The sequence below is a fragment of the Hippopotamus amphibius genome, chromosome 1 (assembly GCF_030028045.1).
Source record: "Hippopotamus amphibius kiboko isolate mHipAmp2 chromosome 1, mHipAmp2.hap2, whole genome shotgun sequence".
Classification (NCBI taxonomy): domain Eukaryota; kingdom Metazoa; phylum Chordata; class Mammalia; order Artiodactyla; family Hippopotamidae; genus Hippopotamus; species Hippopotamus amphibius.
In genome coordinates, this window is record NC_080186.1 from 96,403,641 (window position 1) to 96,422,140 (window position 18,500).

The 18,500-nt window shown below is 58.7% G+C and overlaps 1 protein-coding gene across 11 annotated transcripts in view; it reads left to right on the plus strand.

The window, feature by feature from the left end:
* Positions 1–752: 752 nt before the first annotated feature.
* The window catches only part of KCNC4 (potassium voltage-gated channel subfamily C member 4), a 63,876-nt gene continuing 46,128 nt past the window's right edge, over positions 753–18,500 (plus strand). For 10 of the 11 annotated variants that reach the window (XM_057729778.1, XM_057729414.1, XM_057729945.1 and 7 more), the window contains exons 1-3: positions 1,805–2,501; positions 13,677–14,613; positions 16,644–16,847. In XM_057729778.1, the coding sequence (XP_057585761.1) occupies positions 1,821–2,501; positions 13,677–14,613; positions 16,644–16,847 (1,822 nt within the window). In that variant the 5' untranslated portion in view covers positions 1,805–1,820. Of the gene's footprint in view, positions 2,502–13,676; positions 14,614–16,643; positions 16,848–18,500 lie in introns of all 11 variants that reach the window. The other variant, XM_057730096.1, reaches the window with a different exon arrangement.

The window sequence follows — 18,500 nt, forward strand, 5'->3', positions numbered from 1 at the left end:
TTCTCTGCCCAAGGCCGCCGGGTCCCTTATTCCACCGAGGGGGGGCTTCGGTGACAGTGACAGAGGCCGCGAGCATCAAGACCACGGGGATCTTGGGCCCAGTTGGGGGCAGAGTCGTCAGAAAGTCCTAACACAGTGTCTGGGGCGGGAGGGGGCAGCTTCCTCCTAGCGACACTGTCTCTCCACTCTTTCTTCCCCGGCCTCCAGTCAGCCACAATCAAGGGCAATAATGCCATCGGCTTGCTGGGGAGGAGGCAACGGGAGCGGCCAGAAGGGGCGGGCGGAGGTTAGAGGTCAGGGGTCGGGAGCGCTCGGTGGCAGTGGGACTGCAGTGGGAGGAGCTCTGGGCTCGGGGGAGGCGGGGAGCCGGGCCGAAGGGGGCGGGTGGGGATGGTGGCGGAGGCGCGCGAGAGCGGCGCGCGGGCGGCGAGGGGGTTACGCGCCTGGCTTGGCTCGGCTCGGCTCCGCGGAGGAAAGCAGAGCTCGGCCGCCGGGGCCCTGCAGCGAGCCGGGCCAACGCCACGTCGCGCCCCGCCCAGCCCAAACCGCGGAGGGCGCGCCTGGGCGAGGCGGGGCCGGGAGGAAAAGGCGCCAGCAGAGAGCGGCGTCCGCTGCCAGCGCCGGAGGGAGACCGAGAGCCCCCAGAGCCGCAGCCCACCGGCGGGGAGACAACCCCCGCCCCTAGGCCACCTCTCGCCCGCCCCCTGCTGCGGGCCAAGGCCAGCGCCCCGCCCGGAGATGGGTAGACGCGTGGATGGCGTGGCTCCCAGCGCCGCCAGATCGCAGGAGCCCGGCGCCGGGGCGCTGCGCTGAGGCTCTCGCTCGGCGCAGCCCGGGAAGCCTGCAGGTGTCCTTGGCCGCTCGGTCGCCGCCCGGGAGACTCCTTCGCCGGTGCCCAGAGCCCTGCTCGCGGGAGCTGCCCCGCCCCCCGAGCTTGGCGCCGCGCAGGACGCCCCTTCTGAGGCCCCCCCGCCCCGGCACGGCCCCCGCAGCGCAGCGCCCAGCCCAGCGCAGCTCCCCGCCGCTGTCGCGCTGCGGACGCAGGACCGGAGGCTCGCTCCTGCGGGCGCGCTTGTTTTCCTTCTGCCTCCTCGCCCTGCGCAGCACCCGCCCGCCCGAACGCCGCGTTCCGCTCCGCCCCGCCCGCCATCCGTGCCCTGCGATGGATTTATGAATGGGGGGAAGAGGCCACATGCCGCCGCCGCCGCCGCCGCCGCCTGGTGTTGACCGCACGCAGCCCGGGCCCGCGGAGCTCCGGCTGCCGTGAGAGCGCCGGCCCGGCCCCGGCAGCCGCTCGGAGGACTTGTTGCTGCTGCGCTGCCGCGGGGAAGCCGGCCGCTCCCGGGGCTCGGCGCGGACTGGGAGCAGGAGGGTTGCCGGTGTGAGTGTGAGCGCGCGCGCGCGTCCCGGACCCTCGCAGTGCGCCTGGACAGTGCGCTTCCTTGTCTTTTGGGGGGTGAAGGGGGGGGGCGTGTCCCAGGCCGCGAGCGTCTGGGTGTCCATTCCTAGCGGGGAAGTGTGTGTGTGCTTGCCCTGTCTCCCCGGGCGCCTCGCTTGGGTCCTCGGCTCTCCTTTTCCCCTCCTGCCTCCCTCCTCGGCGCTGCCAGCCCAAACCCCAACCACCTGTGCACGCGAGAAATCCAACTCCTCCCGCTCCGCGCCCCGGGGGGAGGCAGGGGCAGGGCCACACCGCAGAGGGGGCCGCCGCCGCCTCCTGCCTCCTCCTCGTCTCTTCCCCCTCCCCCGGCTGACGCTGCCTCCTCGGGAAGGGTGTTTGGAGGGCAGCGGCCGCCCCAAGCCGAAGCCCCGCAGCGCTTCTTATGATCAGCTCGGTGTGTGTCTCCTCCTACCGCGGGCGCAAGTCGGGGAACAAGCCTCCGTCCAAAACATGTCTGAAGGAGGAGATGGCCAAGGGCGAGGCGTCGGAGAAGATCATCATCAACGTGGGCGGCACGCGACATGAGACCTACCGCAGCACCCTGCGCACCCTACCCGGCACCCGCCTCGCCTGGCTGGCCGATCCCGACGGCGGGGGCCGGCCGGAGTCCGATGGCGGTGGTGCAGGCAGCAGCGGCAGCAGCGGCGGCGGTGGCGGCTGCGAGTTCTTCTTCGACCGGCACCCGGGCGTCTTTGCGTACGTGCTCAACTACTACCGCACGGGCAAGCTGCACTGCCCCGCCGACGTGTGCGGGCCTCTCTTTGAGGAGGAGCTCACCTTCTGGGGTATCGACGAGACCGACGTGGAGCCGTGCTGCTGGATGACCTACCGGCAGCACCGCGACGCCGAGGAGGCGCTGGACATCTTCGAGAGCCCGGACGGAGGCGGCGGTGGCGCGGGGCCCGGCGACGAGGCCGGCGACGATGAGCGGGAGCTGGCCCTGCAGCGCCTGGGGCCCCACGAGGGAGGCGCGGGCCCCGGCGCCGGGTCTGGTGGCTGCCGCGGCTGGCAACCCCGCATGTGGGCGCTCTTCGAGGATCCCTACTCCTCCCGGGCAGCCAGGGTGAGTGGCGGGAGCCTGGGTCTCCTCTCCGACTGAGACTGACTGACTTTACCACCACCGCTCTCCCAAATTCCCGTGCTTTCCATGGGCCCCTAGGGGAATCATACTCCCCACCTCCCCCGCCCTGCACGCTTCATCAGGAGATTGCACACTTGACTTACTACTTGGACCTAATCCCAGCTCCTGCTTTAAGGCATCCCCTCCCAGTGAGTGGGGTGCTCTGAACTAAGCTCTTCCACCCCCTTCTTCCTGTACAGGCGGCCTCTCTAAATCTACTCCAATTCCTCTGAAGGACAGAGTCCTGGAGAACTGGAATGAGGCCTTGTGCTGGGGTCAGGCAGGATTTTGGGGAAAAAACTAGAGTGTAAGTGGCGACTCTGGCAGGCCCTTGGGTTTGCTGCTTTCTTGCATCCTATCTCATTGAAATCCTCCCAGCATTCAGCGTGCTAGGAACTGTGAGTTCAAGAGAAGGGGACAGGCTTCAGCCTCTTCAGCCTTAACAGGCAGAACTGGGACCAGAACCCAGGCCTCTCATCCAGGTTTGGGAGAGCCCTTCTTTTTCCCTGGAAGATGAGTCAAGAAGTCTGCCCAATGCCATGCCCCCGAGGCTTCCTGGACACCTGGGTTGTCCTGGCCTTTACTGGGATGAGGGGAGAGTCAGACAGGAAGAGCCTAATGTTCCGGGCCCTTCCGGCTCCCACAGCCAGTGGCCAGCCACAGGCTGCCTGGTGATGATCCCAGATTTGTTGCCGCTTCTTTCCTCCTGCTGCAGCACGAATTGGCTTCCCAGAAAGCCCTGGTTCAGGTTACTGCTTGAAATAGGTGATGGGGGTGTGGGGGGGGGGGTGCGGTGTGGGGAAGAAGTGCAGGTTGATTTAGGCAAGATCTAGTCCCCTTCCACCACCCCTTCCCCAAGTTAATCCAGTTTCCCCTAACCCCCTTAGGTGGAAGGGGGTGGTGGCTAGGGCATCTTAAAAACAAAACAGACAAACAGACAACCCCCCCCCCCCCCCCCCCCGCCAAACCCATGAAGGATGGCTCTAGAGTCTTTAAAAAAGAGAACCCTGGGGATTGGGGTCTGATCTCACGGCTGGCAGCCTGAAGCCTGGCTGGGGTCTGTCTGGGAGACAGGAAAGAGTGAGCATGATGTGTTGGGTCTGGGTCTGGGGAATGCCTCCTGCTGTGGAGTCTGGTAGTTACCTCTGGCATCCCAAGTGGTCATGTTGATGAGTCTCACAGCCCTGCCGCACTCCGCAGCACCTCCTGTGCTGGGCCTCAACCCGGTCATGGGAGGAGAAGTTCCACTCCCCCCACCTCCCCGGGGAGGGCAGGAGATGGGGAAATGGGGCTGCAGGGAGGGGCCAGGCTAGCATAAATGCTTTACCGGGGCTCGTGCATCTCCTGCATGGAAGAGGAGGGAGGAGCAGAGGGCTCAGTGGCCGAGGCGTACTGTCCCAGAGCAGCCATCGAAAGGCAGGGACCTTTTTCAGGACTGAGAGCAAAGCTAGGGTGCTGCTTCTGTTTCTTCCCCTGCAGCCCTGAGACCAGCTGAGAAGGTGAGGGCTGGGTGAAGGCCCTGGCTGGCTGTGAGCCCCACGGGCTCCTCTCATGCAGTCCTCTGGCAGGCCGTTGGGGTTGCTGCTTCCTCGCATCCTATCTCATTGAAATCCTCCCAGCAGCTCAGCGTGCTAGGAACTGTGAGTTCAAGAGAAGGGGACACAAGTTTCAGCCTCTTCAGCCACAGCAGGCAGTACTGGGACCAGAGCCCTGCTAGTGTCCGCTCTCAGCTGTGTGCACAGGGGAGAGAGTGCAGATCCTTCAGGCTCTTTCGAAGATGGGGCTTGGGGGGGAGGAGACGGACTTAGCTTGATGAAGCTGGGGAAAGGGGGCAAGCCAGGGAGGCAGGAATGAGACGAGGTGGTTAGGGGCCCTATTTCTGAGCATTCAGGGGTCTCTGAAGACTTTTCACCCGCTCAGTTTCCTCCCCCTTGGATTCCAAGGGGCCGTACCATCACCGAGTTTATTTTCTCCTCAACTCACTGCAGAGCGGTCCCGCCGAGGCCCTGTGAGTGAGCTCACAGCCTGGTTAGCCCCGGGAAGTCCTCGGAGCCCAAGATACTTGGCCCTCTTGATGCAGAATCACAGCAGCCAGAGCAATCCAGTTGAGGTCAGAAGTTTGGGGCTGGGCTGGGTCAGTTCTTCCCACTTAACGAAGAAACCAGGATTCAGAGCTGTTAAGTGTCTTATCACAGACACTTAACTAATAGATAACAAAGCCAGCAACCTACCCCAAATATCCCACCTTCTGGTTGTTAATACTGATGTGCACGGCTATGTGGAGCTTTGGCGGGACTCATGGCAGAAGGCGCTTGCCTCCTGGTGAGAAACACAGGCAAAGGCAAGCCTTCAGCTGTTCCTGGGACATACAAGTGAGAATACAAAAGTTTAAGAAATTGATTGATAACAACGGCCATTTATTGAGCACTCCATGCAGGTACATGCATTAATCTCTAATCCTCGCAGTAAACTTACAAAGGAGGTGTTATCCCCATTTAATAGGCTGAGGCTGTGAGACGGTAAACAAACAACCTGAGGTCACACAGCTAGAGAGCGGCGGGCTGTGACTCAAAGCCAGGGCTCCCTCACTCCTCAGCCCTTTGCTCCTCGGATGCTAACATGTTCTTGCCCCCGAAGGAGGCTGTTTTTGAGGTGGCTCTGGTCTGGGTGGTGTCCTGAGGTTCTGTACCTCCTGTGGATGACATCGGAAAACCCAGGGGGCAGATGGGGACATCAGAAGAGACGCGTACTCAGTTACGCTTCCAGGCCTGAGGGTCTGAGGTGCAGGGGTTCTGGGGCTGCGCCCTCCCTGCTCTGTTTACCCCAGCTCAGTAATACCCTCCCACCCGCACCCAGCACTGTCCCCTGGGTCTGTGCACACACTTTCCCTCCCTCGGGCCTCCTCCCGCTGCCTCCCTGGATGGGGCAGGGCGGAGGGAGAGTGGTGGTGCCTGCAGCACTGCGGTGGACTTGGGGCCCAGGCCCACTGAGGGCCAGTAAGGGCAGAGGAGCAGTGCACCGCCCCGGGCATCTCTTCGCACACAGCAGCTGGTCATTTGAGTAGTGTGTTGTGACAGGAACAAAACAGATACAAACGGAAAGTGAACTGAGCTGATTATGGGAGCCTGTTGCCTCGCTACCGGCCTGGCCCGCAGAGCCATTCCTGTTTGGGCAGGCTCCAGCCTCGGTGCCCACCCTGCTCCCTGCATGGCAGCTGGGCCCACGGGCGGCTGCTGCTGTGGTTCTGTTCCCGTGGCCTGACCTGGGAGCAGACACGAGGGGCAGGCTGGTCCTGTCCCCATCTGCCCTCTGCCCGTGGTCCCAGGCAGAGCGAGGGCTCAGCCATGGCGAGGGTGGCTTCCCAGAGTGAGGGGCATCAGTCAGGGTTTGGGCAGCATCTGGAGATCTAGAATCAGGCCTTCCTCCTTTTTTGAGGGCAGACAGGAGGCCTGATGGATGGGACCCTGGGACATTCCCTTCTCTCACCCCTGGTCTCGAGAGGTCCCAGGGGCTGGGCTGGCTTTAGTCCAGTTATCAGCCCTATTAAGGATGATAGTCCTTCTTTAGCGAAATCAGTACCTGGATTGAGTTTTCTCATGATGCTTCCCCTCTGAGTAGAGGAGGTGACCCCACAGGATCCCACTGCCCCAAGAGGCAGCTGGGCCTGGGGTTTCCCATTGCTTGGGCGTCCACTATGTGTCAGGTGCTGGCACCTGTGCTTTTCTCTAATGTCTTATCTGACCCGTGTGAGGCAGGGATTATTAACCTCAGCTTACAGAGAAGGACACAGTGACCCAGGGGGCTTGTTCAAGGTCACATAGCTGGTGGTAGAACTAGGATCCAAGTCCAGATCTTGTGTATCCACGTCTGTGCTTGTCCCGTGCTTAGCCGCCTCCAGGGGCTTCTGCTTGGAGAGGGCCTCTGACTTCAGGAGGGCCCTTCATGCAGGGGCGGGGGGGCTTCTGCTCTCCTCCCATCCCTTCCTTTACTTGTCCCTCCAAACTAAAGCCCCCATCTCTTTGCGCCCTAGAATTGCTCACACGTGAGCTTGCTTTCTCTTTCTTTCCCTCACTGCGGGGCTTTCATAGGACAAAAAGACAGGAGGCTTGGTTAAGAGAGAAGACTAGGTGTTCCGTGGCCCAGGCAGAGGAATGACCCCCAGGCCTTCTAGGAAGGAAATGCAGAGCTGGCTTCCTGCTTGCCCCTTCTGGAGGCCCCAGCTGCTCTGGCCTGGGTGTTGCCTGGGACCAGCCAGTTGTCGGGCATGACAGCCTTCTGAGTGCAGGCCAGGACTCACGGTCCCACGCCCTCTGGGTGAGGAAGGGCCGGGAGACTGGGTGCCCCGGGTTCCGCAGCACCCTTAGGAGGGCAGTGCCAGCATGTCCCAGGGCAGCCCCTCTGCCTCTTTCCCGGGAGCAGGAGCTGTGTCAGGCCAAGGGCTGCAGCGCCCCCCGCTTCCCAAATTCCCATCCCCCAGCCCTGCTCTGAGGCAGCCTCCTGGTCTCCTCCTGGGTTTGTTTTCTGTTTTCCTCTCTTGTTCTGAACAGACCAACATTTGTCTCTGAACATCTTGTCTCCGGATGATGAGGTGTTTCTGTTTGTCGCCGTTTGGGGTGGGGTATAGAGTGGGGGAGAGATAAAGTAAACGTGGGCTATTTTGGAGAGTTGTGGGAAGAGCAGGCAGGAACAGAAGCAGGCAGCTGGGCCTTAGGAACCGGGAGCCCCCAGGCCCCTCACTTCCGCCCACGGTCAGTGTCGGCCTGGGATGCCGGGCACCAGGGTACTCTAGCCACCTTTGTTCCTGGGCAGTCAGTCTGCTGCAACCTGGCCCAGCTCCCCACTGGGGTTTTCTTGGGGCTGGGTGAAGGTTACCAGCCCCAGCAGGGGTATCCATTGGGCAGCAGGCTTAACCCACCCTGGAGAGCTGCAGAGTCTTGAGAGCCCAGGTGCCTAGAGGAATTCCTGGGCATCCCTTTGTCACCTCTAGTCCCAGTTAGTGAGGCTGATGAACTCCTCTCATGACAGGCTCCCTAGGACCAGGAGAGGGAGCAGGCAGTCACCTTGGCTTTGATCATTCAGAAAATGTTTATTGAGCACTTACTACATGCCAGACACCAGGCTGGCCTCTATAAATATAAAGATGAGTTAGAGGTTGTCCCTGTTCCTGAAGAGAGCCAGGTCAGGTGGAGAGGGTGGCAGTCGGGGAAAATGGAGTGACAAGGAATGGTAATAATAATAATACAAGATAGATCATGAGAGGGGCCACGGTGGTCTTAAAAAATGAAGTTCAATAGGAGGTGAGAGGGGGGAGTGATAAATCCCACCTCTGTGTGGGATAAGGGTTTGTTTTTTTGTGTTTGTTTGAGGGTGGTTGGTATGCAGGGAAGCTTCAATGAGGAAATAGAAATTAAACTGGGTAGGCCCTGCATGATAATGACTTAGCTCCCTAAATCATTTTTAGAAGGAAGCCAGTTATAAATAAATATATAAATAAATATTCAATGTGAGTAGTGCTTAACCATGCAGAGTTAGGGGAGAGGCTGAATTTCCTGGCCGGGGGACCAGCCAGAGCAGAGATGGGACAGTATCAGATGTCTAAGGGGCAGGGGTGTTTTGACAGGTGGGCAAGAACCTGGAATTGCATTTGTCTGGATAAGTTCTTGGCCAGTGATCTGGGCTGGACGGAATGCCTTCGGGGGCTGGGACTCATCGGCTCCAGGCGGCCGAGTGACCCTGAGAGGCCCCGGGTGCTGGCTTGGCAGGGGGTGGGCATGGTAGAGGCTGGCTCTGACACTGGAACCAGAGGGTCCTGGCTCAGGATGGGAAGGTCCAGGGCCAGGTTCTGCTCCTAGGGCAGCCCATGAAGGAGAGAAGCCGGGGTCCCTCGGCTGGGACCTAGGCATCATAGTACAGGCCCTCACCCAGGAGCCCAAGGACAGCTCAGAGATGCCTTGCCTGGCAGACTCCCTCCCCTTTCCTGCCTCTCCGCTCCCAGGGCTGCCCACCCCCTTTCCAGCGCCGCCTGGGCACTAGGATCTCACTTCCCCAGAAGGCTCAGCTCCTCATCCCATCCCCTCACATCTTCCTCTGCAAGTGTCTTTGGCTGTGTTCTCAAATTTCTCTTCTCCTACACTTCATCCTTAATATAGGTTTTTGGGCATGAGTCTTCTTATGTTTATCTGTCCATCTGTCTCCTTGGCCCTTCCTCCTCGGACTCCCCTCCCCTGCTCCTGCTGATTGTATTCAGTTCCCAATGACTGGTGTCTGTCACCTCCTCCCCACCCCCCCGACCCAGCCTGTGCCAGATTTCTGAGCCACTCTAGGCTCTGTGCTAAGTTTTACAAATGTCATTTCTTTTAATCCTCAAAACAACCCTATAAGATAGGTACTCTCATCCCTTCAATACATCAAGTATGCTGTAGCCTCAGGGCCTTTGCACTGCCTGTTCCCGCTGCCCCTGGAGTTCCGCTGCATCTTCAGGTAACTCATTCCCTCACTCCTTCAGGTCTCTGTTTCGATGTCACCTTGGCATTGAGGCCTTGCCTGACCACCCTATTTGAAATAGCTCCCCCACCCTCACACTTCTTGACCTCCTTTCTCTTTATTTTTCACCCTAACTCTTATACCATCTGGCATACTATACTTATTTGTTGACAGTCTCCTTCCACTGGAATGGAAAGTCTAAGGGGCAGGAGTGTTTTGTTTCCTGCTGTTCCACAGCACCCAGAACACTGTCTGGCACATCGTAGGTACTCAGTTTTCCACTTTATGAACAAAGATCCTAAGGCTCAGAGAGGTTAAGAAACTTGCCCGAGGTCTGGGCAGTAAGCAGAGGAGCCGGACTTGCACCCAGAAGTGTGTAACTTTACATTTCCACCAGGACAGTTGTGGGATGAGCTGGGTGAAGGAGGCTGGTCATGGGGCTGGCCCCCCAGCGGAAACACCTGGGTCTCTGGGGACACATGGGTCCCCAGCAGGATGCAGCCAGCCAGTGCGAGGGGCCCAAGGGAGCAGAAAGGTCCAAGGAGCAGCACTTTCCTTCACAGAGGCTGGGACCCTGCTGTATCCTCTCAGCCGGTAGGAGAGGGGCCACTGCCGGCCCAGCTAGTTCACAGGAGCGGTTTTCTGCTTGGGCAGTTTTGGTTTTTTGGTTTTTTTGGCCACGCCGTGGCATGCGGGATCCCAGTTCCCCTTCCAGGGATCGAACCCGTGCCCCCTGAAGTGGAAGCGGAGAGTCTTACCCACTGGGCCACCAGGGAAGTCCCTGCTTGGGCAGTTTTGACGTCCAGCAGAATCCATGCCTTCTGTCCCCACACAGGGGAAAGAATGGACAGCTTCGGCCACGGGAAGCAGGCAAATCGCTTCTCCCCAGGCCTCAGTTTCATCATTTGTGAAACAGCAGAAAGGGAATTGAATTCAGTGACCTTCCAAGTCCCTTTCTCTTCTGAGAAGCAAAGACTTTGTGTTTGGGCTGCAGATCCCACTCGTCCTCAGAAGCTGCACGTGGGTGTTCATGGAGGCCCCCTCGCCTCCTCAGCTCTGTCACCATTTATTGAGCGCTTACTGTGTGCCAGGCACTTGCTGTGAAGGAGCTCCTTTAACCCTACAGTAACGGCACTGGGGCGCTGGCGCTGTCCCATGTTGTAGTGAGGGAGCAGGCCCAGGGCGCACCATTTCCCTGACTGATGGCAGCGCTGGGATGAGGCACCCAGGCAGTCTGACCCCAGGGCTCCTTAGCTCTCCTGTGCCCTCAGCCTCAGCTCCCCGAGGCCGCACAGCCCCAGGTGTTGCAGGGACTGATGGGGAGTGCTCTGAGTAGCCCTGCCAGCTGCGCAGGATGGCCAAGGGTGGGGTTGGCGGGGGCAACTAGATAGGTGGCTCAAGTGTGAGGCCTTGACCTCTAAGCCAGGTGGTGTTTCTGCAGCTGCTGCCTCCTCCCTGGTCCCTTTTATGTCCCAATCAAGAGTCGCGAGAAGGAAAGCAGTATCCCTGCCACGAAAGGGAAAAGGCCTGGTGAAAGGCACCGATTACAAGCAGGGCCACCACTTACAAAATAACTTGGCTTGGGGAATAATTTAGGGGGGAAAGGAATAATTTGGGCCCTGAAGGGGGACCTGTAGTCGCGGGACCCTCCTGGGGAAGCCTGCCGGAGCACAGGCCGCGACATCTGTCACGGCTCGGCCTCAGGTCTACCTGTTTCCTCAGGGAGTGAGGGCTTCCTGGGACCAGCCTGGAGGGGCCACAAGGGAGACTGAGGCCCCATGTAGGTTTCATCAAGGAGGATTGGATTGTCCCCATTTATTTGGTCAGAGAGGCCAAGAGGAAAGAGCTCTGAGCTGTGAGTCAGGAGACCTGGCCTCAGTTTAATCCCCAACAAGTCATTTGCCCTGTCTCATGCCTCTGCTGCCCCTGAGAATGGCCACATGTGGCTTCCCTTTCCCTGTCCTAATCCTCTGAGAGGGTGGCAGTGAGGGGTAGACGTAAGTAGATGAGATGGTTCTGTGTTTAAAAAAAAAAAAAGAGTGAACACTGCAGGAATTCAGGGGCGAGGGTTGTTCCCTAATGTAGGAGGGGTGGTTTGCACCCGCTGGGCCCGCAGAAGGAGTTGAGGAAGGCACCCTGGCCCTGCAGGTGAGACAGTGACCCAGGCCACAGTGGCCGCCCTCCTTCCCCTTCCCCTCCCTGCACCCTCTGCTCGGCCCCTTGGCAGCTCTTTCTGAACTTGTTTTTCCAAATCACTAATTAACGTCATGCTGGGCTCCCAGGTGGGCCAACTCTCCTGGCTAACTTTTCCTCGGGAGAGCGCAAGCTTCTGCTTCCCAGGCTTCCTGGCAGAGCTGGAATATACTCACCCCACCTCTTACCCCAACCCCCTCTGCTTGGGAGGGCAGTGCCAGGACTCGGGGCTCCCAGCACCACCATGGCCACTGGACAGGTGCCTCCACCAGCTCATCTCTGGACGGCCATGGAGAGCGCATAGGCTGGAGCTATTTGCCTGATGCCCGTGTCAGCCTGTATTGTCCTGACAGCCCGTTTCTCCGGGGAAGGAAAATGAAACCAGAAAGGGAACTTGAAATTCACCTTCAAGGGGGGAAGGGGAGAAGCAGGCAAGAGAAGCTGCAGGCAAAGTTGTCAAGTGGGAAAGTGTGTCTGTGGGCTGCTACCTGCTTCTCCTAACTTGCCGTATCTGATCAACCTGTCCATGTTCAAGTGTAAGTCTTAGTGTGTGGTGGCTGCCTGTCCCAGGCCATAGGCACACATTCCTAAGAGTGAAATCGCAGTCATCAGGGAGCTGGCTGGGAGCAGTATTGACAGTTCAGAGAAGCCTTTCCTGGGTCTATGAATTGACCCTGCCTGGGAGGTGTGAAGAGAAGGTAGAGCCCTTGAGTTAAACAGTGCTGAGTTCAAGTCTGGTTTCCATTCCTTCCAGGCTGTGTGACCTTAGGCAAGCATATAACCTCTCTGGTCCTCAATCCCACCTTTGGGAAATGGGAGGACAGGGCTTACCTCACAGGGAGGACTGAAGGTGATGACACATATAGAGTGCCCAAGTGTACAGAATAGACAGCGAATGAATGTTCGTTCCCAAAGTTCCCTCCTCGGACTCGCTCCTGCTCCAGAAGCCCTCGGAGGTGCTACTTCTTGCTTCATTTCCCCAGATTCCCCCTGTGTTTTCCATCGGTGTTTTGCAGTAGTAAGAACAAGGTGTGTCCACCCACCCCATCCCTCTTGGTGCAGGCTCCCAGGGAGGAAAACATCTCTGAGAGGCATCATTAGACAGGGGGCAATGCCATGACCAGGTGGAAATCGGAGTGGGGCAGGCAGTGGGGGTTGCCAAGCGATGGAGGGGCCACAGCCCTCCCTCATCTATCTATTTAAGCTCAGCTTGCTGCTCAGGGAGGAAACCCAGCCCCACCCACCAAGCAGGACAGGAAACAGCAGGGGGCGTGGACCCCAGCAACGAGTACCCTGACAGTGGTGAATGGCATCGCGTGAATAACAGATGAAGGCTCTGTAATTGGTGTTATTACACATGCATTTCATCTCCATTCATAATGATTGGACACTTAAACCCAGCCGCTCCTCTGCTGAGTGCCGCTGTCATCATTCTAGCCGAGATCCCAGCAGCTGTCTAGATCAGCTGTTGCCATGCTCTGATCCCAACGGGTGTAGTTTATTTTTTGTTGGCGCTCAGTGTCCCAGGAAATGTCAGCTCTCGGGAAGAGGAGGGGGCTCTTCTGGGCATACTACCCTGTCTCCTGCCCTGGAGCAGGCTGTCTTTCTTCAGACACTTCTCACTGTCTGGGCAGTCGGCTGGGACATCCTAGGGTGAGAGGCAGGCAAGAGGGGCTGGGACTCGGGGCTTGAAGCGGTGGGTCATGGCCAGAGCTTAATAGGTAGAAGACCAGCCCCCCTGCCTCTAGGCATATCCCTTAATGCAGTGGCCCTGGCCATTTAGTGTGTATCAGAATTACCTGGAAGGATTGTTGAAACATTACTAGGCCCTCCCCCCAGTGTTTGTCATTCAGGAGGTTTGGGTGGGGCCTGAGACTGCATTTCTAACCAGTTCCCAGGTGATGCTGCTGGTCCAGGTCCTCGCTTTGAGGAGCACTGCCTTAAAGCCTAGTTACTCGAGGTGTGGTCTGTGGACAAGCAGCCTCACCTGAGAGCTTGTTAGAAATGCAGAATCACACGCCCTGCCCCAGACCTCCTGAATCAGAAGGGCATTTTAATAAGGTTCCTGGATGATTTACACAGACATTACAGTTAGAAGCCTCAAAGCACGACTGGGTTAGAGGTGGGCAGAGCTAGGCGGGGCCCCGCAGCTGTAGTTCTCTGATCAGTTCCTTCCAGCCCAGGGCAGCCTCTAACTTCTGTGAACCATGGCAAGGATTGGGACACGTTGCCTTAAAGCACACAAGCCGAGGGATAAAAACCCTCTGGGGAGGGAATTCCAGCCCTTGACTGTGTACCTTAATCCCACCTCTCACTACCTAACAGACTGCCTGGTGACGCGCGGCCCCTCCCTCCACAGGCAGGGCCCTGTCCCCACTCCGCGCATCTGCGCCTGACAGCTGCCTTCGCTCCGCACCCCTCCCCTCCCCCTCCCGCCCACAGGTGGTGGCCTTTGCGTCTCTCTTCTTCATCCTGGTGTCCATCACCACCTTCTGCCTGGAGACCCACGAGGCCTTCAACATCGACCGCAACGTGACGGAGATCCACCGAGTGGGGAACACCACCAGCGTGCGCTTCCGGCGGGAGGTGGAGACAGAGCCCATCCTGACCTACATCGAGGGCGTGTGCGTGCTGTGGTTCACGCTGGAGTTCCTGGTGCGCATCGTGTGCTGCCCCGACACACTGGACTTCGTTAAGAACCTGCTCAACATCATCGACTTCGTGGCCATCCTGCCCTTCTACCTGGAGGTGGGACTGAGCGGCCTGTCGTCCAAGGCGGCCCGCGACGTGCTCGGCTTCCTGCGCGTCGTGCGCTTCGTGCGCATCCTGCGCATCTTCAAGCTTACCCGCCACTTCGTGGGGCTGCGCGTGCTGGGCCACACCCTGCGCGCCAGCACCAACGAGTTCCTGCTGCTCATCATCTTCCTGGCCCTGGGCGTGCTCATCTTCGCCACCATGATCTACTACGCGGAGCGCATCGGCGCCAGGCCCTCCGACCCGCGGGGCAATGATCACACCGACTTCAAGAACATCCCCATCGGCTTCTGGTGGGCCGTGGTCACCATGACGACGCTGGGCTACGGGGACATGTACCCCAAGACGTGGTCAGGCATGCTGGTGGGGGCGCTGTGTGCCCTGGCCGGCGTGCTCACCATTGCCATGCCCGTGCCTGTCATTGTCAACAACTTCGGCATGTACTACTCTCTGGCCATGGCCAAGCAGAAGCTGCCCAAGAAGCGGAAGAAGCACGTACCTCGGCCGCCTCAGCTGGAGTCGCCCATTTACTGCAAGTCGCAGGAGACCTCGCCCAGGGACAGCACCTACAGCGATGCCAGCCCCCCTGCCCCAGAAGAGGGTGTGGTTGAGAGGAAACGGGCAGGTGAGATTGGGGTTTGGGAAAGAAAGCCCCCTCTCCCCCAGTGGCCAGGGGAGTTCCCAGGTGAAACTCAGCCCTTGGCATTTGGGATTGTGCTTGTACTGCTCTGGGCTTCCCTAAGTATAAGGCGTGCCTTTATGAGGGCACAGGATCGAGGCTGAATCTCTATTATCTGATAGCTTCCTGAACATCAGGCTCTGCGGAGTGAGTATCCCGCTCAACTTAGACTGCTGTGGACAGTGCATGGGCCTGTAAATTGGAAGCCTGGGTTTCTAATCCCATCTTGGCCAGTGTGCTGTGTGCCCTCAGGCCGGTCACTCACCCTCTCTAGGCATAGACGCCTCACCTGTAAAACGAGAATGCTATCAATATCTTACCCCCAAGACATTGACGAGACCCAAATGAATGACGGATGTGAAAGTGCTTTGAGAAGTTAAAACCACTTTACAAATATCAGGCGCTGTAGTTATGAGCTGGCAAGTAGAGCAGCTGTTCTTCTGAGGACCATCAACACATGAATCATTTCTTTCCAAACGTTCGAGTCTGGTGTCTCTTGGCCTAATAAATGTGATAACGTAATGGCAGTGGGAGGCTGCCTTCTGTTTGGCACAAGCTAGATTGAGTCCTGGGCTCAGGGTTTAACATGGGACGGAAGGGAACCAAGAGGGAGCAGCCCAGACAGTGTTGGGTGAGGGGAAAGGGAAGGTGGAAGAAACTGGTAGCTGCGTCCTGGAACGGGAGGGCCCTGAGGGTCTGAATCATGCTCTTCAAGGGTGGGAAAGGCCACCTCAGGAAGGCTTGCTTCTACCTGAGTCAAGAGGTAAAAGGAAATTGGCTTTACCCACAGCAGCGTGCAGTTAGGTTGGAGAGTGGGAACCCAGCTGTTAGGTATGGGATGAGGTCCTGAGGGAGGTATGGGATTCCTAGCATGGGGGGCCATTGGATGCCAGGCCACTGGGGAGCTGGAGGTGGGCCAGGAGACTAATATAGCAGTTACTCTGCTGGCTCGGCTTTGGGGGCAAAGTGGGACTCGTCCCCGTGGGAAGGTGCCTAACTTGGGACATTCACCTGTGGCCTGTTGGTGGGTGCCTTCCCTACGTGCTGGAGCCACTCACTCCCTGGGGTCATCCAAGGGCCCGGGTCTTTCAAAGACCTTGATGGAACAGCACCCATTAGGCTCCCCTCTTCTCCCCCACCAAAAAGGTACCCTCTTCCCCGATCCCTGAACATAAATCTCCCAGCCAGTATGCCAGGGGACTTCAGCTCTACCCTGAGGTCCATTTAGGGCTCAGACGGTAACTTGATATTGAAATGTACACGTCTCTAGGCTGGCTCTGCAATACCTGTGGCACCGTGAGCCATTCCTTAGCTTGACCCGGACTGCTCCGTCCCATTCCTGGCCGCTGCCTTCAGACCAAGCAGCCCCCTTTCTCCAGATCCAAGGACTCAGCTTCACCTGTGCTGCCGCATGCCTGGCAGAGCAGGGTTGGGACTGAGAGCTCACAGCAGTAGGAAATGAATTGGAGCCTCTTCCCCTCGGGGTCCTCCCCAGACACAGGGAACCCCTGAGAGCAGAGGGCTCTAAATCCTTCAGGCATCGACTCTGGCTTGGATGCCTGGTAAACAAAAATAAGTGCCTTCAGGTGGTCCAGGAAGACAGCTGCGGAAGCCGTGCCAACAGTTTAACCCTGGCAGTGCTACTGCTCATCCCAACCAGCCAGGCATTCTCCTACAGAATGCAAACTCATCCAAGTGTCAGCCTGAGCCAGACCCAAGGAAGAAGCCGATTCTGCTGCCTGCCTTGGGCTGATCTCCCAGGGCCAACTTGGGAGTCCCTGCTTTTAGGGTATCTATGGCCCCATCTCCTAGGCAAGACTCTAGGCCAAGGCTGGGAGGGAAGCCAGCATCCTGTCCCCTGTGCCCCAGGACCAGGCCCACTCCCTGGCTCTGGCAATACTCTCCTCTCGGGTTGGGAAAATGCTGCTTTAGGTCTGGAAGCCTTCATCCAGCCTCCTTTCTGTGTGCCCCTTTAGACTCCAAGCAGAACGGCGATGCCAATGCAGTGGTGTCAGATGAGGAGGGAGCCGGCCTCACCCAGCCCCTGGCCTCTGCCCCCACCCCCGAGGAGCGCCGGGCCCTGCGACGCTCTGGCACCCGAGACAGAAACAAGAAGGCAGCTGCCTGCTTCCTGCTCAGCGCTGGGGACTATGCCTGTGCTGATGGTAGTGTCCGGAAAGGTATGGCTCCCCAGGCCGGGCAGGGAGGGAGCCCCCGTGGAGCTGAGCCTCCCCCGTGTCCCCCACGAAGCTTGAGGTCCCCTCCTCCTCTGAGGCCATGGCCACCATCTCCTCTGCCTTGGATGCACCCTTGCTTTTAGGATGGGGCCCCTAATATTCTAGTCCTTGGATTAGAAAGGCCTGCGGCATCCCCAGAAGGTACACACAGCCCCACTGGATGCCCACAAGGAAGACAAGTGCTAAAGGGTGAGGGGACCCCAGACCAGGGCTCCTGCCACCCCCTTCGTCTTATTGCCTCTCTTCCTCTGTTCCTGCTGTGACCTCCAGGCCTGGCTTCACAGGGTCATTGCCAGCCTCCTCCTAGGCCTCCCTTAAAAACAGCTCAGACTTCCCCAAGTAAGTAGTCCTGGGAGATGCCAGCACCGCTCAGGAGTTAGGGTAAGAATGGGGTGCTGGTGTGAGTCTTGAGAGAGCCTGAGCCCCCATCCTGCACTGGGGGTCCTGCAGAGCCCAGCTCTGCAAGCCCCTGAGATGGCACTGTTCACTCTGCGTAGAGCCAGAAGGTGACCAGGGGGTGGGGGTGGGCAGGGAGAGTGGGTCCCCTCTGAAGGATTTGGAGAGTTCAGAGAAAGGCTGAAATTCCATCAGCAGGCCCCAGGCAGAAGCTGGGCAGTGCAGCTAGGGATTCCCGGCCTGAAAAAAAAGGGACTGAAATGATTAGGGATGGTTGAGAGCCAGTGGTGGCTGAGAACCAGGGCTCTCAAGACCAAGTGTTTCTTCTGCCCAGCCTTTTATCACTTTTTTGTTTTTCTTGCCCTGTCCCTGGGACCTAACCTCTCTAAACAGCCTGCCTAGTTTCAGGACACACCCCAACTCTCCCCACCAAAAGCTCTTCCCTGGGTTTGCTGGCCACTTCTTAACCAGCCTCTTTTAACCCCCACCCCCTCCCGCCATCCCCAAACCCCAGACCAAAGGCAGGCTGAGTGAGGCAGGGGCAGTGGCTGCTGTAGGAATAGCCTGTGATGTCTCTGTCCCTCCAAGGATGTCTCTCAGCCTGCCCAGCCCAGGCAGCCTCCAGGGACACCTTCCCGGGCCCTTTCCTTGGCTTGCTCAGCCCCACTGTCCCCAAGGGATCCCCAGGGCACCCTGACCCTAACCAAGCCCTGAGAGATATGTGTCCAGCTTTGCTGGGCATGTGTCCTACTGGGTGGCAGGAGCAGGAGCAGCCATCTGGAACCTGGAGATGGCCCAGAGGCCCAGCCAGAGGGCTGCAGATGGACGGTGCTCTTCTGTGTTCTTCTGGTCACTGGCCTCTGTGTAGCCCAGTCCTTGGGCTCTGGTGTGCCTATCCCTCTTGTCCCCCACCCCAAACATGCTGTGGCTTCCACTGTGTCCTCGTTCAGACCCAGAGCCTTGTTCTGGCTGGAGCGTGCAAAGTGGATGGTGTAGAATGGGGGGTGGAGGGGAACCCCACCCCTCACGTAGGACTTGAGCAAAAAGAACTGAGTCCTGAGCACCCCTGCTTTCATCCAGCATGGTGAGGGGCTCAGTGGACGCAGCGGTGTGGAGGAGGCTGTGAGGGTGCAAGTCAGAGGAGGGACCCTGAGGTCCTGGGGAGCAGGTCCCACCCGAGGAAGAGCCTGTGTGTGTGCA